This window comes from Apodemus sylvaticus, chromosome 2 (genome assembly GCF_947179515.1).
Source record: "Apodemus sylvaticus chromosome 2, mApoSyl1.1, whole genome shotgun sequence".
NCBI lineage: Eukaryota > Metazoa > Chordata > Mammalia > Rodentia > Muridae > Apodemus > Apodemus sylvaticus.
This window is the reverse complement of record NC_067473.1, coordinates 80,236,296-80,259,802: the sequence shown is the minus strand read 5'-3', so window position 1 is coordinate 80,259,802 and position 23,507 is coordinate 80,236,296. Positions and strand designations below refer to the sequence as shown.

At 47.3% G+C, this 23,507-nt stretch overlaps 1 protein-coding gene across 1 annotated transcript in view; it reads right to left on the bottom strand.

Annotated features, from left to right (window-relative positions):
* Positions 1-22,868, bottom strand: part of Mindy4 (MINDY lysine 48 deubiquitinase 4) — a 105,278-nt gene extending 82,410 nt beyond the window's left edge. Inside the window, exons 1-5 of the mRNA XM_052173779.1 lie at positions 22,695-22,868; positions 15,266-15,385; positions 10,114-10,349; positions 8,193-8,439; positions 3,342-3,712 (exon numbers count right to left, since the gene is read on the bottom strand). Coding sequence (XP_052029739.1) covers positions 3,342-3,712; positions 8,193-8,439; positions 10,114-10,349; positions 15,266-15,385; positions 22,695-22,757 — 1,037 coding nt within the window. The 5' untranslated portion in view covers positions 22,758-22,868. The remainder of the gene's footprint in view (positions 1-3,341; positions 3,713-8,192; positions 8,440-10,113; positions 10,350-15,265; positions 15,386-22,694) is intronic.
* Positions 22,869-23,507: the final 639 nt, after the last annotated feature.

Here is a 23,507-nt window from a genome sequence, read left to right as displayed (position 1 = left end):
GCTCCGGGTGAAGAAGACTCTGGCGATCTGCAGTGTGCTAGAGGAGAGGAAGCCATCACCCAAAGGCTGTGGAAGGATCTGTACCCGGGGACAGATGTGACATAGTCATTCGTGTGCTCGACAGGCTCTGCCCTGACTCTGGGCAAACAAATGCCCCTGAATGCTTCCTCTTCTGTGATGTGGAGTTACCCATCAGACCTTTGATGATTACCCAGAATACTTAGAACAGTGCTTTACACTACACGGACCCACATCAGAGAAGGGCTGACTTCCACACTGCTGTTGAAGTCAGTTGTGGGGGATGGTATTGTTAAGTGATCATTCTCTGTAGACAGAGTGTGTCAGAAACACAGGGAACAAAAAGGTCCTTGCCTTTGGGAAAAGAGTCTTCAGCAAAAGATACAGACAACAGACAAGACTCTCTGGTAATCATAAATGCTGTTAAAGAGTAAAGGCATGACTCAGGAGGCAGCCTAAGAAAAGCACATGACTAACAAGGGAGGGACCGTGTGAGATGATGGGAAACAGGGCCTTAACAGATGCCACACTGCCCCCTCCTCAGGAGCGGGTGGACATGCTGTACTACAGAAACAACCAAACCCTGTGGAAAGAAGGAAGCCCTGAGCACAGCTCTGGAGCAGCAGGGCTGACCTCAGCAAGACACAGAGCTAGAAGCACGAGGCCGCAGTAGCCATCAGTGTGGCTTCAGGACAGAAGGAAGGCTGAAGAAGGAGGGGTAAGAGGGAGTGATGGGGGACAAAGGACAGAGGGACCGAGGGGGAATGAGGGAGGGAGGGAGGACTGGAGGGACAGTGGGAGGGACAGAAAGACTCAACAGGTCCTAGAGAGCCCTGCCTGAACACGATCTCAGTGAGGAGCAAAGGTGACAGCACAGCCATGGTGGAAGGCAGACCACGACAGGATGGCCCAGAGGAAACCTCCCTTTACAAAGACAGAAATAAAGAGAGGTTCTTGTCACCCCAAGAAGCAAACAAATATATAAACAGGAAAGTGAAGACTGTGTGTAAACAGAAACAACGCATCAAAATATTACTGAAACATAAACTCAAGAAGGACTTGAGTAAGAGTTCTGAAATGTAGAGCCCATGCCGAACAAACCGATGACACAAACTCAAGGTAGGCGGAGACAGTGAGCTCCCAAGAGGCGTTCTCCCACCTGCTGCTCACTCTCTGCTGAGCACACGCGCTCAGACAGGCCCACTATATCCGCACACAGCGACTAGGGTCCGGTCAGAATCACCAAAAATGCATGGAAAGAGGACACAAGAAATGACTGAAATTCAATGGGAAACTAGGTAACAGCAGCAGACCCAGGGTCATTCACCCACTGGGGTCAGGGACAGTGACTTTAAAACCAAGAGGAATCTTATGCCTGAAAATAAGAATCTGTGTTTTTAGTGAAAAAAATCCAAAATATAAAAATAACTGAAATTAAAAAGCCACATAATAAGTTTAATAGCATATTAGACATGACAAAAGAGAAGACACATGAACTGAAGACAGATCAAGAGAAAATACCCAGGGGACAGTGGTGCGTTCCTACAGTCCCAGCCCAGAGGTTAGAAACCATGAGATCTAATTGCAAAAGAAAAAAAGAGAAAAATATCTATATGGAAACACAGAAAGAGAATGACAGAAAAAATATGTAAAGAATATTTAAAAGCCACACTGCACAAACACAGTGAAAAGTATCTGTGTAAACAGAGTCCCAGTCCAACAAATGAAAGGAAGGAAGGGAGGGAGGGAGGGAGAGAAGGGGAAAGGAAGGAAGGAAGGAAGAAAAGAGAAGAGAAGAGAAGAGAAAAAAGAAAAGAAGAGAAGAGAAGAGAAGAGAAGAGAAGAGAAAAGAAAAGAAAAGAAAAGAAAAGAAAAGAAAAGAAAAGAAAAGAAAAGAAAAGAAAAGAAAGGGGGTGAAACAAAATCAGTATTAAAATGATGATTTTTTTTTCCAAAACCAATGAAGAGTATGAATCCTCAATGTCAGAAAAGTTGGTGTATCCCAAAAAGAATCATCAATGCAAACCACGCTGGGGTGTGGTATCCAAACCTTTGGAACCCAAAGGAAGAAGAATCTCGTAAAGGAGCCGAGAGTGTGGGGGGAGCAGTCAGTGCGTCACCCTCCAAAGTGCCCAGAGCAGCCGTCAAACTGTGACTCACTTGCCACCAGCCAAGAAGAAAGCCTAAGCTCACAGAAGGATGCAGGCAAACAGCACGAAAGAAGACAGCTGAGAAGCCACGTCAGACCCGCAAGAGTAAACTAGAAGGCAATCAGAAATTAAACCAAAAGGAAGGGCAACAAATAAATAATTAAAAAGGCCCAAATCACTGTAAGGCACACATAATGCCAAAGGACGTTCCTAGAAAATATGTAAGACTGAATAAATAAGACTAATGGGTGTGAATGTGCACAGACGCTCACGTGCACAGGAGGGAAATGACAATTACTAACATTTTAATTACTACTAATTAATAATTTCAGGAATGAAGCAGAGATATTACTATGGATTTTTAAAAATTAAAAGTGAAGAAAGCATCTTTTAACTGTGTAATTTATACCAATAAGCTAAATAGAGAGAAAATTGCCAAATTCCTTGAAAAATATAACTTGGCCCAACTGACAGAGAATAGATACTTCTAATTAAAAGCATTCTGATTGAAGATATAACTTAAAACCCTTCAGAAGTTCTTCCTGCTAAGCTCTACCATGCGTTGAAGGAGAACAGCATCGCTCTTACAGAGAAGAGAAAGGAGCCAACGCCCAACAAGGGAGGGGCAACAGGAAAACCCACCAGCCAATCTCCTCCATGAATCTATGCTCTAAGTCCTAAATGAGGTGTGAATGGACTGAATCATGCTATCACAGCCAAGAGGCCCATCCCGCTTGTAGGACTGGATGAACAGTCAAAAGCCAATGACTGCAGAAATCCCCAGTGAGCTCTTATGAAAGAATGGAAGTAAAAAGAGGATCAGAGAAATAAAAGGAGTGCCCACTAGACAGACGCCTTTGGGGCTGATTCATGAATGCAGGGAACTCCTCAAATCCACATCAGCCAGGTGTGCCACTCAACAGTTGTGCTTGGGGACATCAAGCCTTCTACAACTCGGAGAAGAACGGAAGAGGCAGAGAAGGCCTCCCCCTGAACTTTGGAAGGTGTGACCTCTGGCTCCATTTTCTTCCTGGTTGATTATAATCTTCTGGTCCTGCCTGCCTCACTGGCTTGCAGTGACAGCACAAGAAACCAAAAGAACCCCATGAATGGTACAGAGGCCAGACCATGTGTGCCGAGTGCTGCTTGCTTTGGAAGGCTCTCCATGCTCACCTGAGAGATGGGGGCTGGCTGCCCTGCCGCTTGAATGCTCTTCCCGGCCGTTCCTGGGGCATCCTGGAATTCCCATCTGGGTGGCCGTACCCCAGTGGGCTGTCCTCTGAAATACTTCTTAGCCTGGGTCTGTCCCTCTGGGACAGCCCTGGGCTGCTAGACGTGGCATTTGGCTTCTCTATAGAGAGTTCATTCAGCTGACCCAGAGGGCTCCTGGAGACAGAGTCGCTGCTGGAAGCAGGGACCTCCTGTGGACCCAGATAGGCTGGAGTGTGGACAAAAGGCTCAGACTGCTGCTGGCTCTCCTCTGGGGCTTGGAGCTTCCTGCTCAATGCTGAGGACCTTCTCAGAGAGCGTTTGCGGAAAGAGTCCTGAGGTGGTAAGGAAAGAGGCAGTGAGCATCTGTAACTAGTGGAGCTGGACAAAGTACTTCCTCTAATCCCTGGGACAATCCTCCCCAAGTCCTTCTTTTTCTTTCCTTTATTGAAATGATTTTTTTCAAACAATATATTCTGATGACAGTTTCTTCTCCCCGACTCCCCCAGTCCCTCCCTACCATCCCTCCCATCCAGATCCACACCCTCTCTGTCTCTCCTTAGACGTAAACAAGCATCTAAGGAATAACAATGAGATATTATTATGTGCTATGATAACTTTCTGAAATATAAATAGTCCAAAACACATTTGGTCCATGTTTGAGAGAGGAGGGTCTTGTAGCCCGTCCTTCTCGTTACCATGGATAGGATAAGATACAGCCCAAATACACAACAGGCATGTCACAGAATCATGGCAGACAGCAGGCCACTCACTCTCCTGATGGTAGATCAGTGGTGTTGATGGAGACCCTACCTCAGCTGCCTGTATCTCCTTAGCACTCAAGATTTGCTTATTTAAAAAGAAGGAATCAATAGTCAGACAGACTATGCCCCTCCTATCGGTGGTTTGCTGAAGAAATGGGGCTTCCAGGTACTACCCAGTGAGGCAGTGGGCATTCGAGTGCTGCCAAGAGACAAACTCCACCTTCAAGCTTTTCCTTGGTCCAGACTTCAGGATCTCTAAGCATTTCCAAAAACAATATCAGGGGCAAGCAGTAGCCTGAGCTGGACTAAGGACAGCTAATATTCTTGTGTTCTGGCCTCATGAAAATAATTAGGCACTATAAATCTGCTCCAAAGCTGTGTAGGGCATACCTGCACACAGTGAGAAAGACACTGGTCACCATTCCCAAGAAGACGCATCCGTGACTTACTGGTAAAAATCGGTGAATACCCAGCTAGTGTGGCCAAACACCTTCCAGGAAACATGGGAAATTCTACAGCTACCACCTTTCATGCACTTCCCCAGACTCAGATATCACAGAGGAAAGAAAACTCACCTCCCAAAACAGTTACTGAAGAAGACTACAGCAATGCCCTTGAGGGGAAGGCATCACCTCCCTCTCACCAGTCACCAAAGTCTCACCAGCACACACTGAAGAACTGAGACATCTTGGTAGAAGATAGGACCCTGGCACCCACTAAACCACTGGTTCTCAAAATGGGGTCCACTCACCTCTAGAGGTCCCCAGATCATTAGGGAAAACAAATCCTATAGTAACTAGGTATGATATGAGTGTGTCCTCTGTGGCATTTAGATGACAAGGTAGGGCCCAGAAGAAGAAAATTGAAATCTCAGAGGTAACACTCTTTGAAGGGATCAATACTGATCTCACGGGACTGGATAAACTCCTATAAGAATGGTTTGCTGTAAATGAACCTGGCAGCTCCCCTGAATCCCTGCTCCATACTCACAGCCCGCTTCTCCCGCAGGTAATCCAAACAGAGTGGCACCTGCCCTCCGCACTATGATGTTGAACAAAGGGACTTCACGGAGAGTGGACAGACAGGAGCCATAAGACCCACAGCTATGACCTAAATAAACCTCTGTTTAATTATCTACTCTCGGATACCATGTCAGAGTGACAGGCAACTGACAGGCAGTAGAAACACGGCCCAATTTGCCTTTCGCAGTAAGATTTAGGGTGCACAGCAGCGGCAGGAACACGGCTGGCCATGTACGTGAATCTAAACTTTATGCATGTTCTGGGTGTTCTTCACTGCCCCACACTTGCAGTAAAAATGAACAAATATGGTGCTGACTTAAGAGCGGCCCCGCTGGAGCTTTTATTATGAAGCATTATTGACCTCATTCAGTCTACGCTGTGTCACACACATCACTTTAGTACTCCAAGCAACCAAACGGGAGGTATGGTACGTATGCCCGCTCTGCTGAGTAGGAAGGACAGCGGCTGTGGCCTGTGCAACCGTCTGTGAGTGAAGCGAACTGGCTTCTGTCTTCAGGGAACCGCGGGCAGACAGACAATAGTGATTCAGACTGCAATTTGGCAGGCATTTCTTGAAAATAAACTGAGCCTGTCACAGCAAGGGAAACAAATGGTGTTCTGTTTTCAGGGATGAAATGCCAGCTGTGGGGTAAACACCACAACTTTTGGGAATCCTACATCAGCCACCTGAAGCTCGAGGGTTTGGAGGGATTTTAATTTTTCCTGCAATTTTTGGTGTGTGTGTGTGTGTGTGTGTGTGTGTGTGTGTGGTGTGTACATACACATGTGTCCATCTAGAAGATCTATATAATTCAGTAATCAATGTATTCCAAAGGACTTGATGCATCACACTACTTAATCATACAGGAATAAAGGATTGAGCACATATGACAGACCTATAGGAACTGATAAAGTACAGACAGCACACATGTACTTTAAGGCTCCACATTCACACCTTTAATCCCAGCACTTGGGAGGAAGAGGCAGGCAGATTTCTGAGTTCGAGGCCAGCCTGGTCTACAGAGTGAGTTCCAGGACAGCCAGGGATACACAGAGAAACCCTGTCTCAAAAAAACAAACAAACAAACAAACAAAAAAGGCTCCACATTAAGGGGTGGAAGTCTGGCTTTGTTTGATAGCATACTTGCCTAGAATAGTGAATCCCTGGGTTTGAGTCCCAGTGCCACATATACCAGACATGGTGGCACTAACTTAAAAGGTTCTTAAATTCTTTTTCTTTTCTAAATTCTGTCTAAAGCCAAATTTTGTCCACACACTTAAATAAAAATAGTGTACTACAATAGACTACATTCAGAAGCAAAAATAAAAAATAAAATAAAGAAAGCTATCTATATTGTTTTCTATCTCACCAGACATTAAAGATATTTATAAAACCATGTACAAAGCAGTTACTAATCTCACCAACTATTTGTTTTGGAAAGCACAATTTTATAATAAAATGTTGTTTAATGTGAATAGTTTATCAGTATTGTTTTAATGATTATGAAGTAAATTGTTTTAATTTCTTAGTTCAAACTTTTTAACTTTTTTAATTTTGTGTGTGTGTGTGTGTGTGAATATGGACTGTGCACCCAAGTATAGGCCTGCCTTTAGAGGCCAGAAGATGGAGTCAGATCCCCTGGAGCTGAAGTTAGAGGCAGCTATGAGCAACCCCAGATGGTGCTAGGAACTGAACTCCGATCCTCTAGAGGAGCAGCACACTCATTTAAGCACTGATCTATCTCTCCAAACCCAAGTTTTAATTTTCAGCACAGCAAATATCAATAGATACAGTCCCCATAAACAAGAGCTACAGAGACCGTCACTGTTAGAAGCACACAGAGATGCTGAGACTGAATGGTCTGGGAGCCATGGCTGAGGCCTGAACTCTCAGCTAGAAAGGCTCCCTTCCACCATGTGCCCCCTGCGGGGAGAGGAACAACCTGTTCCGCATGAGGCAGCTCGACAGTGCAATCCTCACACCATCTTCCAACCAGAGTATAGCCGTGCTTCCCACAGCCCTCAGGGGACTGACTCTATACCACTCCACCCTGCACAGGCCTGTGAGCAAATACCGCGGGCCACACACTAAACCTAAGATGGCTTCCTCTGATAAGCCACCACACTACCCTCCTGGCGGTAACTACTCAAGGTACCCAGAGGGATCTGACAGAAGGAAAGACCCTGACGCTGACTACAATGTTGGGCACAGCAAGGCATTATGGGGTGGCACCAAAGTCTGAAGTCACATATCTGCTACCCTGGGACTTAGCTATTCCTTCTTCTACACTTGAGAGACTGTTTCCGCCCAACTTCTCTGACTTTCCTTCTTTGACAAGATGCCTTGGGTGGGACATGGCACCAAAGGTGTCCTAACGCGACAAGAGTGAAAAGTTAGTGCCAGCACGGACACATCATGTAGACACAGAAAGACAGCTAAGAGAGGGAGGTGGCATTCCCCCACAACCGGGGTAGGTCTGCCCAGGCCGCTCACGTTTCTCATATTTCCCCATTTATTGTTTTGTAAACTTCTTTCACACTGTCCTCTCATTTGCTGTACCCTCCTACCTAAGGAGACCCAATCATGATCCCTCCTTAAAGGAAACCACCAAGCAGTCAGTGAAATGTTTACAATTTTTCTGAAAGAAAAAGAAAAGAAACAGAATAAATGGCAGCTTTGAAGACCAATGTCCTAGTCCCCTTTAACTACTGTGGTAAAGAATATTACTCTCTAGACTAGGGGAGGTCCCCTTCTCTAGAAATGCGAAGACAGAGCCAAGAATGTGTGTCTTTACTAGAAGTAAGGGAAGAGGAATCAAAGCATCCACTTCACTAACTCAGGCAGATAAACTGAGAGCCAGGAGGTAACGAAACCTGCTGAGGTCTACTGGGTCACTAAAGTACAGCCAAGGAGGAAGCAGGCGGGCAGCCTTCCTGTCCCCACATGTTACCCCGTTCTCAGCCAGCAGCCTGAAGCCCATCCATCTCTCACTGCCCAGTCTTCAGAAAACAGAAAGGGGCAGTCCCACCTGCGGGGAGCTGGCGACGGGCCCAGCCATCATGCCTCGGACAATCAGGCCAGACTTCGGCCTGGTCCTCTCCACTGTCCTCTTCACATCTATGCCAGGCTCTGATGCATGAAGCTGGTCCACCTTCTCCCACGCGGGAACCAACGGGAGGCTGTCACCCAGGACCATGTGCGCGGGCTTACTTTTGTATGAGGGTTTTTTGGAAGATATGAAATTACCAAGTATGTCCCCATCCAGACTGTCAAGCCTGCAGAAACACAATATTTCCATTTAAACAGAGCCTCCAAATGAAAGATAATACTAACAAAGGCCAAAGTTAACCACCATGCGTGAATACATCATTGGAAATGAGCCGAGTCAGGAGAGGTAAGGAAGGAAGCACTTCCTTGGTATCAGGACAAAGGCCGCTGAGTACAAGAAAGTCAGATAGATGACGGTCCACAGGGCTCCTCAGTCCTAATGGCTGAAGGCGAAAGATTGCCTTGAGTGTTGCCCACTCAAATGATAGAGGAGAGCGCCTGCGGTGCCGTGCTGGGCATGTGGGCCTGGCCTGGCTGTACATGGAGCACACCTGAGGAAAAGCACATTTCCAGTGTTTAGTAAAGCTGGACCCGTGTGTATTGAGTTGTGTGCATGTAAGGGGGAAGGAAACAAAAGGAAAAAGAGAGAAACAGTAAAAGGAGCAAGAAATCTTTTTAGGTGGAGCCTCCTAGGTGGTCGGCCATGCTGTGATAGAGCTGAATCTCCCCTTCCAACCTCATTAATGTTGACAATAAACACGAACTTCATACTTTCTATGAGAAGCTCGTGGCCACAGACATTGCTACTGATGCTCTGGGTTATGTCATCTGGATCAGTGGGAATGACAAACAAGGTTTTCCTGTGAAGCAAGGTGTGCTGGCCCACAGCAGACTGTGTCTGCTGTTGAGAAAGGGCAATCTTGTTAGAGATCAGGAAAAGGAGAGGGGAAGCGCAAGTCTGTTTGGGGATGCATGCTGATGCCAACCTGAGTTCTCAACTTGGTTACGAGAGAGAGAGAGAGAGAGAGAGAGAGAGAGAGAGAGAGAGAGAGAGAGAGAGAGGCAAAGAGGGAGGGAGGGAGGGAGGGAGAGAGAGAGAGAGAGAGAGAGAGAGAGAGAGAGAGAGAGAGAGAGAGCACATATTCCTGGACTGACTGACAGATACTATTATGCCTCAGTGGTTGGAGTCCCAAAGAGCTAGCAGAATCTTAAACCATTTCAATCTCTAAAGTGAATGATGTCCACCAATATGTTGTCACAAAGCCCTTAAAGTAAGAAGCGCAGGACCAAAGCACCCAAGAGTCAGCACTCCACAGGGCCTGCACCGTTCCAGTTACTCCACACATCCTGCACCACAGATGCCAGTGCACCGCTCTGAAGAAACAACACACTAAGAAAATGAGGTGAGGCTGAAGAATATGCTAAACTTGTGGCCAAGAGAATTAAGGAGGCCAGAGAAAACGGCCAGGAACAGATGCCAAGAGACTTAGGCTGTCGTCACTAAGAGCATCTACTCTGAAGTCTGAGTCCAATCTTTAAGAGTACAAGCCTTTAAGAGCAACAAAGAAATGACCAGACCTGAATTTCAAAAGAAAAAAAAGGAAGGAAGGAAGGGAGGGAGGGAGGAAGGGAGGGAGCGAGGGAGGGAGGTAGAGACGGAGGAAAGAAGGAAGGAAGGAAGGAAGGAAGGAGGGAGGGAGGGAGGGAGGGAGGGAGGGAGGGAGGAAGGAAGGAAGGAAGGAAGGAAGGAAGGAAGGAAGGAAGGAAGGAAGGAAGGAAGGAAGGAAGGAAGGAAGGGAGAGCCAGACGTGAGGAAAAGCAGGGCCGTGTTTGCGGGGCAGCCTTGCCTGGCTGGATGGCAGGCAGGGTGGAGGGGCTGAGGAGGAAGAGGAGGCAGGTACCTGGCTTTGCCTGCTTCTGACCATGATGTTCGCCTTCCTGTGTCTTCATCGGAAAGGTCGTATATATTCACCAGTGTGGTCTCTGAGTATCTCAAAGGCAGTTTGTTGTTTTTCTTTGGAACAGGGATTGCAGGGATTGGGGCTTCTTGGCCTTCACTGTTGTCTGTATTTCCAAAATGATCCAGAAAGTATCTGGTAATGAGCTCCAGGTTCGTCTTCAGTGGCTTTTCTTTTGCCTATCGTTGGGAGGAGAAAATACCATTAATTGAGTGCACAGCATTTGGGGAAGGGTGGAAAACCTATGTCAATCCTTTGACATACTTTACCAGCTTTCCACTCATGCTACACACACTTAGTCTATGTGCCAGGCACCACACTGGGTTGGGATTCAGAAAGAAAGACAAAAGTCTCCACTCTGAAAGAACCACCATCTTGTGCACTGTGAGTCAAAAAGAGGACTGTCAAAGCTAATCTCCTTTTGCATTCTTTCCCTCTGTAAACAACTGCAAGAGATAAATCCTTTCGTTTAAAAAAATACTGTTTTGATTTTATTTTGCATTATACTCATTTATTGAGTGGGAAGAAGCTGAAAACCACATGTGTATAGCAATCAAAAGACAACTTGAAATAGCCAATTCTCTCCTTCCACCATCTTTAGATCCAAGATACATTTGGGGCCTGAGCATTACAGGGTGTGATGGTTTGAAACTGGGATGTCCTCCTCAGGCTCATGTTCTGGGCACTTGATCACCAGCTTGCAGCGCCATTTTGAATTCTGGAGCCTTCCGGAGATTGGGCCTGGCTGGTCCGAGCAGACTGTAAAGGGCAGAACTGTGAGGAGCACATCTGCCCATGGTTCCAGTCTCACGTTCTTTGCTTCTGATCTACACCGTGTCACTCTCCAGGCACCAGATCTTCTCCATCATGATGGACTAAAATACCTAAAATCATGATCCCACGTTTCACGCTTTAGGTTGTTCCTATGAGGTATCTTGTCACAGCCCAGACAAAGTAGATGATGTGTCTTTAACATTGACCACTAAGCGATTGCAGACTGGAGCAGGAAGTTAAAATGAAAAGCATAGAGTCAGCTGGGACAGACCCAGGCTATATCCCAACCATAAATAGAAAGGAAAAAATATGTGAGGAAACTCTTCCAAATAAATGATATCAGTGTTTTCCAGCCTTGCCTGTAGTAAGTATTTTCTTTGGTTTTTGGATTTCTTGTTTTTAAATATGTGACCAGCTAAGGCTTACTAAACCCAAACAACAAGAATTAGAACTTTGATTTCTCCTAAACCCCTCAGCCCAAATAATCTGAACAGACACCAATTGTCCAAGCAGTGACCCACAGGTTGGCCTCGGGCATCTGGGGCCTGTGTCAGTCCCACCCCAAGAGCTGGGAGCTGGGAGCTGGGAGCATCCGACCCTGCTGAGCTGTGTCCAGACATGGTCTTGAGGGCAGTGCTTGCCGAGTCAGAGCAGCCAAGAGTCTGACGAGGGGCCTGGTGTGGAGCCCTCAGCATAAGCCAATGCCTTCCCCTGCTAGTCCTCTCCTGCCAAGACCCATGGCCAGTGGACAACACTGCGTTCAGCAGCCTTATCAGATCATTAAAATCAGGAATAATGTGTTTATTTGCTCAATTTTTATAAGACCAAAAAAAATATTTATTTTGTCTTGGTCTAAATTAAGATTCCAATGAAGTGAGTTGAAGAGAACATATAAATTGACTTCACTATCTTGCCTTTTCTCTCAGTGGGGGGCTCTGGGTCCTGGGTTGCCCGCATTACACCTCTGTGAGTTTTCGTACCTGTCTCACTAAAGCTCACAGTGAACACACAGCCTTGAGGTGAAGCTAAAACCATTTCCCCAAACCTCAGTCTTACATCGTGAGAGAGCCAAAAACCTTGGGAATGAACATTTTCAATTCTCCAGGAATCAGATGAGGCTCCTCAGAAGGCTCCACTGACAATGGGCCCTTAGTCAATGGCAGCCCTGGCTTAGGGAGGTGAGTCTGGAGTGGAGGAAGCCCCTGGGACACCTAGCTGCAGGAGGTAACAAGGCCAGAGCTGAGCTGGCTTCTGAAACTCTCCAAGGTCTCACCAAATATAACAGAACTAACATAGCAGCCAATTAAAGTTGTACTAATGTCACTGTTTTGCTCCTACCAATCATATTAAAGGTTACCTAACCCTTCTGGAAAATTCCCCTAGACCTACATAAAAGGGGCCTATGAGCCCCTCAAGTCACTGCCATTTTGATGAATGGTTGACCCCTGCATGCTGGTAACTTCTGCAGAATAAACGCTCTTTGCCTTTGCATATCTGGAGTCTTCCTTCAGTGATTCTTGGACCCCCAATAGTAGGTACTCCAGTATATCACAACTGTTAGGAAAACAAGACACTGGGAATATTCACACTGAACTGCAGAGGTTCCCTGGGGTCATATGAGCTCTGGACTCAGTGCATCTCGAAATTACCTGCAACAGATGCTAATAAGTATACTTATTACTTACTTATACTTATACTTATTACTATATACTTAATACTTTGTTTTAAAATATAGACTCCAGGGATGGAGAGATGGCACAGAGGTTAAGAGCACTGACTACTCTTCCAAAGGTCTTGAGTTCAATTCCTAACAACCACATAGTAGCTCACAACTCTATAACAGGATCCAATGATCTCTTCTGGTGTGTCTGAAGACAGCTACAGTGTACTCATATAAATAAAATAATCTTTAAAAAATAAAATAATATAAAATATAGGCTCCAATCATTCTATCATGACTAATAACTTTGTTTACATCAAATAACCAGGGATCCATCCAGGACTGATGATATCTTAAGTTGTGAAGATAATAATTACTTTAGAGCGACTATGCTGTGGTGAAAAAAATAAAAATAACTTAAATGAGAAGTTGCTTCTGGGAAATTTGGATAAGGTGGTTTTATAGAGAATCCCAGGGACAGTAATGGTTGTTTGGAGTTTCCAGGTAAAGGTTCCATGTCTGTGAAACACCTCCCTAACATGAACAACCGGTGCCCCCACCTCCGAATCCAGCAAGGGAAGGACACAGTGCTTCAGGCTCAGCGGATCCCTGATGCAGGATTGCACGTGAGTGGATGGAGGACAAGAAGACACGGATGCTATGGGCTGCCTCAGCCTCTGCTCTGACCTCACTTGGCTGCCAGGGAAGGGATCATAAGGGATCATAACCTCCTCGAAGGGATCATAAGGGCTCCTGCAGGCAGAGATAAGTGAGCTGAGGGCCAGTGGCTGCGGTCTGCAGACCTATCTGGAATGCTTGCCTTACATAAGGCAGCCTGACCCAGGGTTCTCTCTGCCACACCCACAGTGGGCTAGTTGTCAAGGGGTCTGGAGGCTTCTCTGGGTGTTTCAAATAGTCTTGTTCTCATTCACACACGCCATTCAATCAGTTAGGATCTCATTTTATTTTATCTATTTTTATATGTGGGTGGTGGGGGTGGGGGTGGTGGTGGTGGTGGTGGTGGTAGTGGTTGGTAGTGGTGTGTGTGTGTGTGTGTGTGTGTGTGTGTGTGTGTGTGTGTACAGCTGTTCACAGGCATGCAGAGGCCAGAGAGAAACACCAGATGGCTTCCTTTATCATCCTTGGCCTTTATTGCCTTGAGACAAGGTCTCTCCCTGCACAGGAAGATGGTTGGCCAGCAAAACCCTAGAATCCTCCTGTCTCTGCCCCTTAGTGCTGACGTGACAGAAATGCAGAGTCATGCCAGCTTTTGCTATGGTTGCTGGAGATTCAAACTTTTACCACTAAGCCATCTCCCTAGCCCCGAGACTTCTTTTGAAAATCAATCTCTAGCGCCACAATGCTGGGTCTGGAAGCACACATACTTGTAATCTTAGTATTCAGAAGGCTGAAGCAGAATTGCCATACTTAGAGGTTAGCCTGAGCTATGTAGTGAGTTTTGGCCAGCCTTGGCTACAGACTAAGACTGTGTCTCATGAAACAAAAAAGAAAAAGAAATCTCTACCCTGGCCCATATAAATGACTGTCAGAGATCAAATAGCCATTTTGGTTCAGAGATCTCCCCCCCCACCCCCCACGTCCCCCCCCAGACTCCCATCAAACAAGTGGGTTCTGAGCTTTTATACTGGGCCCACAGACGCTGGCCAAGAAGCCCAAGGCAGAACGCCCTGCACTTTACTCAATATAGCATGGCTTCCCTTATGTTCTCGCTTGTAACAGACTTCTGCATGAACTGTCATGTGTAGCTTTTTAAAGTATGACAAACAGAGAACTATTGAAACTAATCACCAGTTTCTCCCTGACTCTTATATCATATGTTATATTATATCTTATATTGCTGGAAAGGACGCACAGAAAGAGAAATTAAGTGAGGATTATAGCTTTTTACGTTTCATGTATTCACTCTTCTAGCTTCTAACCATTTATTACATGGATACATATGAATTCTTCAATACGTTATTAGATGATTCATTAAATACAGGGACACAACAGTGAAAAGATACACAGTCTCTGCCCATCTACTAAGTCCCTGGGTATGAGGGAGGCAGACACTAGTGAACCAAAATGTTCTGCAGAGCACCAGGAGAGCAGCAGGCGGACTCTGAGTCTGGGGCCAGGGACCTCCATACCTCAAGAAAACCTGTTCCCTTGGTTTCCTCACTCCCACACCCCTGGGTATGCTAAACCCACCTTCCATCTCTGCTGACCCACATTCAAAAGAGACAACCACAGAAGGGAAATCTTACACAGGCAGGGGATGGACAATGTGAGTATAGCACACACATACACACACACACACACACACACACACATATATATATATAATTGACAATTATATTACATATGGTAATATATATAAATATATTATCCTGATTAATATATCCTTAAGCAGTCTTACTGAAAATAGCGTTGTGTGGGAAGGGGAGCATAGAAAACAATTACCAGAGAAGAGGCATGACCAGCCCACACTGTGACACAAAGTGACCTCAGACTTGCCAGGGGACACTCAGGGCTAGTGGGCTGAACCTAGCTCACTCTGAAATTTGTCATCTTGGCCAGTCCCCAAACCTCCTGCCACAGCTGCCAGGCCCTGGCTGCCAGGACACCACCAGACTCGCACTTCAGAAGACAAGTAAGTACCTTGTTTTCCTTGTAGAGAAACTCCAGATGTAGAACTCTGCGGAGATCGTTTCTGCTGTTGATGCTGAGCTCACAGCGGGGGCGCTCCTGGTCCATGGTCACAAATGTCTTGTTCAAACCCTGAGGGAAGAAGTCCGAGTCCCTGTTCATTTTTAAATGAAAACCTTCTCTTCTCTGACACAGTAGAAACAGAGGACTGCTGGGGCTCATTAGGACCGGGCTCATAACCTTCCTTACATGGCCATGGCTGGAGCCTAGAGCTGACTTCAGAATTCATTTCCATAGAACCTTGGGCTTGACAGCATTATCAGATTGGTTTGGGGTTAGGTAAGGCCAGACTTGTGAACTCATTTTATAGATAACAATGAAATTCAGGAACTAGCTTGCTGCAAGCCAGCTCAGTGTTTGGCCTAGACTGGGGTTATGAAAGATGAGCCTTTAAAAATAAATGGACGTTTAAAAAAATAAAGCCAAACTACAGTCAAAAGGCCAACCATTGTTCCCTTAACTTTTCAACCAAGGAAGCCAGGAAAGATGTTTGAAGTCACATGGCGGAGATTCGCATCAGTCTAGCCAGGAAGTCTGTTTGGGGCACACACAATCCCCGACAGGGCACCTCATGAATATCTGCCATCATGTCACTACCCAGCACCTCTTCCTAAACACCCAAGACTATGGTAAACAGGGAACCTGCACCCGCCAGGAGCTTGGCATCCACATTTGCAAACAGCCACAACAGCTGCCTCATCCACATCGCAGGACGCTGTGACCACCAAATGCCTGCCAAAGATGTCTCAACCCTGGCCTTCTGGCCAGGGGCTGCCCTTGCTCCTGATGGATCCCAGACCCCAAGTGCCATGGAGGTAGGGCTCAACTTCTCCCTCAGCCTGTGTGCTCAGAACTTTATAGTGGCTCCAGCTGCTAGAGAACAAGACCAAACTCACTGCTTGCCATGAGTTTTATTTAAAAAAAAAAAAAAAGTGAGATGCAGGCAGTCATGGTGTTGACCCAGAGAAAGTGAATGCGGTCTTAAGGGAAAGCAACGTGTGTGTGTGTGTGTGTGTGTGTGTGTGTGTGTGTGTGTGTGTGTGTGCACGCGCCTCTAGAGAAAAAGAAGGAAGGCCCAGAAGCAACTACCTGCATTCTACACCCTTAATTGTCCTGATTTTCACCAACCAACATGATAGGGAGCATCCAGAGATGATGATTCTTCGCTGATTACCTGCCTCAGACTCACCAAGTCTCAGAGCATCTAACACACAAGTGTACACAAGTACATACAAGTACACACACACACACACAAATTAAAAAGGCATGCTCCCCAAGCTGGCTCTGAAGCATATCACCACACAGAACCAGTGGGGTAGTCAGTTACAGGCACCCTGTGGGAGTGAGTCCCACTCTCTTCACTCAGCTAAGGTTTGCCCTGCAGCCATGCTGTGCAAGGCTCTGATCCTGGTACAGGAGGTAAAGAAGGAAGGCAAGCTAGCATGCTATGGAAGCAGGCCATGATGACAGAACAGTCTGTCCATCGCAAAAATGTACACCGTAGAGCAAAGCAGGGGACTATGAAGCCGGGGCATGACTTCTTTAATACAGCTACTTGTTGAGCATTAACCATGTGCTCGCCCTTGGTCCAGTGGTCCAAACACGAGCAGAGGAGTTAACAGATTAAACTCCAGCTTCCAGGCTATGGAGGAGGACATAACCAGGCTAAGGGGGGGTCTATAAAGGGGGAGGGGAGATACAGATAAATAGAGAAGGCCAGGAGAGGTCTGGGGGGAACTGCTATAGAAAGTAGTCACGAAGTGATCCCTTGGTCATGTGACTGTGAAACAGAGACATTAGGAGAGTCAGAGAGCAGGCCCTGGAGGCACTTGGGGGGCACATACAAGGGACAGCAAGTACAAAAGCTCCTTCGGCAGTTTCAAGAGCAGGGAATCCAGAGCTTCAGGACAAAGTGACAGGAGATACAGCCAGAAAGGTCACCCAGAGGCTGTGGAGATGGCAAGTGAATAAGGTATGGAGACTGCAGTTCTGATACCAAGCACCCACATAAATCCTGGGTGGGTGTGAGGCCCTCCTGTAATCCTAGCACTTGGAAGGCAGAGGCAGGGCTGGGGGATTCCCAAGGTAGATAGTTAAACTAGCCAAGTTGGTAAGTTCAACTGAGAGACCTGCCTCAACATGTAAGGCGAAGTGAGCTGGAGGGAGGCACTTGATCTCAACCTGAACTTCCACACACCTGTGCACACATGCTGGCAATACACATATGCACCAACACACACATGTGAGCACATAAGTAAGTGTACACACACACACACACACACACAGCTACATGGAAAAATAAACAGAAAGGGCACCTACAGCCTGAGGATTAAGACAACAAAAAAAAGTTAAAGAGAGGAATGCCAGACTGAAGAACTTGGCTGCTGAAGTGAAAACAGATGTGCGGACAAGGAATTGAGCAGTGACCATCTAAAGGTTATTGGGTGAGTCACACAATCTACATGGAAGGCAGGAGCAGCTTGAAGCAGGGCATCAAACACAGAGGTCCTGAGAGAAGATTCCGTTCTCTCTATGCTCTGGTGGTAAAGCTGATGGAGTGGATGGGAGGATAAGGGGGGGGGAGTGAGCCCCCAACCTGCGGGCTCCATACTAACTCTGAGCCGTGCTGCAAGTGTGGGACGGCCAGCTCGCATCCAGGAGCTGGAGACCTGGCTGGCGGAGAGGAAAAACGTGTGTGTTTAGTGTTGGAAACGTGAACAGAAACACTAGCACAAACACACTGGATGCGAGAAAGAGAAGTTAGTGGAGACGTCACAGACATCACAAGTATCCCAGATGATAAGAAGGCAGGAACTCAGGGAGAGCTCAGCCAGAGAAGACATTCTGGAGCTGCCATGTTATAGACAGCATACAGCAGGCTGAGATGCCTTAAGAAGGCCAGGCAGTGGTGGTGCACGCCTCTAATCCCAGCACTTGGGAGGCAGAGGCAGGCAGGCGGATTTCTGAGTTCGGGGCCAGCCTGGTCTACAGAGTGAGTTCCAGGACAGCCAGGGCTACACAGAGAAACTCTGTCTCAAACACACACACACACACACACAAAGAGATGCAGAAAAGAAGGAAGACCAGAGACAGTCTTTGAGCCGATTTGCTACACAGCACTCACTGTTGGGGAAAAGAGAAGCACTCAACAAACAGTACGAAGAAAAGCCACCAGGAATGAGGAGAAAGGGCCGGAACAGGTAGTGGGAGTCAGATGAAGGATGCGGACACTTCAGAGCCAGAGGGATGAGGAGGCCTTAGTAAAGGTGATGCCAGTGAAATCCATGGACTGGGCTGAAGGAGTGAAGGCGGACTGAGGGTTACAGGACCACAGCTCTTTCACTGGGTTTACTACAACGGGGAGAAGACAGTGACTGCAGTAGACTGGGGTCCAGGCTGAGTCCCAGTGTGGAGATGTGCTGAGTGGATGCCCCAGTGGAGAAAGGAGCACACGCCCACAGTGGGGATGCTCAGGGCCATGTTCTTGAGCATGATGACACAGCGGGGCTCAGGCCTGGAGGGTTGGTGGGGTGGAGGTGGGAGCGGCCTGGGGGACACTCATTTTCCTGACTGTCTCTGTCCTCTGAGGGAAAATGAATGGAAAGCTGGAGATGTGCGGAAAGGTCACGCAGCATTTGAGAGGGAAACAGGCTACAGGGGGCAGCCAGTGGGCCTGCCCCTGGGAAGCGCCATGTCATTAAGTGGCCACGGGTTTAAGGTGCAGCCATCAACATGGAGGTATCTTTGTACAATCCAGTTCAGCTCAGTGGTGTGGGCATGAAGCAGGACAAATTTAATTTCCCCCAGAGCAGAGGGGGTGTAACTAAAGGTGAGAAGATAAGAAAGCCACGCCCACTGCAGACCATGGAGTTATAATGAAGTGAGAGAAAGAGGCGAGAAGGTCTTAGATTGGGGCTGGGACTGTGAAACACCGGTGGGGACAATGGACTGCTACTGTAGAACAGTTTGGGACTGAGAAGGAAAATAACTGAGAAATGAGGGCATGTGGAAAGCTGGAACGGGACAGGCCTGTGGCATGACCATGGGGAAGACAAGTAGCAGACGGATGGAGGTCATGCCACACTGAAGGAGAGAAGCCAATGACACAGGAACTTGGGGCACCAGAAGTCACTTCCAGGACCCTGAAATGGCCAGGAGGCATCATGAGGTCTCCTGAGGGCAGATCACATGCTAGAGGATGGATTTTGGGAAATGCTAAAGCGGAGACGGGTCTGAGGGCTAGCCGGGTTACACACAGCGTTCTGGAAGGCTGCTAGGGGAGGGCTCAGGGCAAGGCTATGTCATGGTCTAGCCTGCTCACCCTGGGCAAGTTTCTTTGCTTCCTTGTCTCACAGCACTCTTATATGAAAAGGAATAATGTAAGTATACATATCTTACTATCAGGATGGTTAGGAACATGTAGTGGCTATTCCTGGTTGTCAACTTGACTATATCTGGAATGAACTACAGTCTAGAATTGGAAGGCTCACCTATGATCCTAATTTGGAGGCTCAGAGATAAAAGTTTCTGACCTGGATCTTGGCATGGAGACCTTGAAGCATAGTGGCTAAGACAAGGAGATCTCCGAGTTCAAGATCATTTGGGATTAAAAGCATGGATGCACACACCTTTAATCTGGGCCACACCCTCTGATGGAGACCCACACCCCAATAATCTGGGCCATACACTCTGTTGGAGACCTACAGCCTTTAATCTGGGCTACACCCTCTGCTGGAGATATATAAGGACATTGGAAGAAGGAAGACGCCCTCTCTCACTCTTCCTTGCCTGCTTGTCTCGTGGGACTGAGAAACTGCTAGATCCTTGGACTTCCATCCACAGCTGCTGCTGATCATTGTTGGGGAGTTGGACTATAGACTGTAAGTTATTGACAAATTCCCTAACTATATAAAGACTATCTATACGTTCTGTGACTCTAGAGAACCCAAACTAATACAGAACATTTGAGATGATCAATTGCCGTCTAGGAGGTACACACAGGGTGGGAACTAGTTGCACAAAGGCCTGTGGTGATCACAAGGTCTCTGCCCCAGAGCAGAAGCAATGAGAAAAGGAATTATGACTGCACACGCTGGTATGCACCCATATTTCCGAACACAGGAGTCAGAGGCAGGAGGATTGAGAGTTTAAAGACAGTCTGGGCTACACAGAGAGCTTAAAGACAGCCTGGGTAATGTAAAGGTGTCCCTGTCTCAGAGCTACCCCAGCCCCAACCCCAGTAACATAAGCAGTTGCCCTCGCCCATAGTGCTTGCTCTCTGCGACTTTAGTTAGGGTTTCTAGTGCTCTGCCAAAACATCATAACCAAAGCATTTTGGGGGACAGGGGCATGTGGCTTACACTTTCATATCACTGAAGGAAATCGGAACAGGAACACAGAGGCAGGAGTTTCCATGCAGAGCATCATGGAAGGATGCAACTTACTGGCTTGCTCTTCAGGGCTTGCTCAGCCTAAACAACCTGTATTCATATGGAATACAGGACCACCAGCCCAGGAATGGCACCATCCATAAGGGACTTGGCCCGTCCTCATCAATCAGTAATTAACGAAATGCCCTAGAGGCTTGCCTATAGCCCGATCTTACAGAGGCATTTAAAAAAAACAAAAACAAAAAAACAAACAAAAAAAAACTGAGGTTCCCTCCTCTCAGATAACTTTAGCTTATGCCATATTGACAAAAATCTAGCTAGCACAGGTAGTAAATAAAGACGCCTCTCTTTATACTTTTAGATATAAACCATGGGAGGAAGAGAAGGCCAGGCCGGTAGATGGTTTCTGAGGTGTCACCCTGTTGAGAGGTCAGCTTGGTGTCTCTGTCTAGGGGGTGAAACAAGGTGACTGCTGTAATGTAAGTACCAACCGGCAAGCAGTCGAGGTGAGTCAAGGACATTCCTGATCAATTCTGATCATGGGAATGATCTGAAGAGCCTGGGAAGAAACCGGCCTTGTCTTGAGCCAGAAGAGATCAAAGAAAACATGAAAAAGAATTGAGAAGCAAACGTGAGGATGTAAGCTTGGGCCAAGCCGTAAGGCCTCAGGATGTCAGAGAGAGTTCTGGATCACTCAAGAACGGAAGGCCTCTCTGACCCTTCTAAATCTAGTACCCAGACTTAAACAGCAGCAGCAATCAGCCTCCAAGCCTGTGGCACGGGTCGTCCAAACTGCATCAAGGGCTCAGTGGCAGAGAGTCAACGCAGAGGCCGTGAAGCCAGATGCATGACAATTTTTCCAAATAAAAATAACTTATAAGAAGCACACAGGCATTTCAAACCAGGTACGGTCAGAGCTGGTATAGAGCGGCAAAACAAGTATGAAGTTGAACACCTATGTGCATGTTGTATGTAAGTATCCAGTATAACGCACGGGCACTGCCTGTTATCACTAATGCTGACTATACATCAGGCATGAGAGGACGGTGAAAGTTCCTGTGTTAGAGAGAAGATGAGGTAGTCATGTCAAACTTGCATTTCAAACTAATAACACATACTCAAACTTCCACCGTCCGATCTCAAATCCTTACCCTTTGTTCCATGCAAACACACACACTTTTTTAGATATAAAACATAGGAGGAAGTGCATGCTTCAAATCTCATATTAGTGCCCCCATGGGCCAACTCAATATGACATCATGTGGAAGTACAGGCCCCTAGTGCATAGTCCCCAGCCTCTTCGTGTAAAAGACAAGCCAATGTGCCGCTCCGGGAACCTACCTTCCTCTCCTAGATCCTCATGTGGGACTCAAAAATCTCCTAACTTGTTTTTTTTTTTTTAAATTAGATATTTGCTTTATTTACATTTCAAATGGTCTCCCCTTTCCTCGTTACCCCTCTGAAAACTCCCTATCCCATACTCCCTCCCCAAGAACCTCCTAACTTGTAAACACTTTGAAAACTCTTCTGGGAAGAGGCAGTAGAGAATTTACATAATTCTCCCACAAAAGCTCATTCAGCAGCTGGAATTTCCATCCTTGATTAAAATGATCAAAAGGACTGGCTGTCCAGAACTTTCCTTTGGGAAAGTTCTTTCCTACAGACACGTCCTGTGCCCCTGGCTGGGTGAACTTGCTCTGATCCGTCACCTTTGCCAATCTGGCACTGCTGAGACAGAGGAGACCAGGGGAGGGCAGCCAAGCAAGCGCCGGCCTGGCTTTGTGGAAGTGTCCTCGCTTTGGGAAGGTCTGGCTTCTGGGAAATGTAGTTTCCCTGTCCCGGGAAAGGGGCGCTCTTGGGGGAATCTCTGGGGCGAACAGAAGGCGTGGAATGCTCCCCCACCCTCGAAGGTGCAAAGATGCTGATGGAAAACCACTGATTGCCCCCAACATTAGAGGATACTCGTGGGCTTCGGAGTGTCCAGACATTACCTTTCTGCTAAGAAACTCCCTGACGAGGGAGGCGGCCACCTCCTCCACGTACAGACTGTCCATGCTGCTAGCGCTGCCCACGAGGACACGCGGCCGCCTGCAGCCCCAGGCCCCCGTAATCCGTTGGGCCCAGTAAAGCGACGTTGCCTTGGCGACGGTGGCATCCGCGCCAGGAAGAACTCCTCCCCTTCCTGGGAAGCCAGCGACCTAGGCGGGCGGGAGAGGGGAGGAGCATCCTCCAAGCCGCTTCTCTTCGCCAGTTGCTGTGCAGCAGCTGAAGGCGGGGCTTAGCCTATGAGTTCTGGGCGCCGAATTGACTGACTCTGGCTTCTTGTGGTGGATGTCACAGATCCAATCAAAGGTTCCATTTCTACAGACATAAAATGGCAAACACGCCCTACCCTGTGGTTCTTGAAGTCTGAACTGGCGGGTAAACGTTCCCGACAGTGCATCCTCAGGACTGCAATCGCCTCCCAGGTTCACTTGAGACAGTGTTCTGGCCTCTGTTAGGGCAAGGGCGCTAAGACTCCATTTCCTGACATCTAGAAACTAGAAGAATGAGAAACGGGCAAAGCCCAGGTCTTTGCCAGTCCCTTGGGTGGCACCTCAACTTTCTCCACGACTGTACTTTGCCTGTTGTGTTGGTTTGCTGGGGCTGCCATAATAAAATACCGCAGACTGTGGCTTCAACAACAAAATTACTAGTCTGCAATCCTGTAGCCTGCAAGCACGTGAGATCAAGGTGGCACCGGGGCTTTTGTCGCTTGCGGCCCCTCCCGTTGACATCTTCTTTCTGTGTCCTTACAGAGCCTC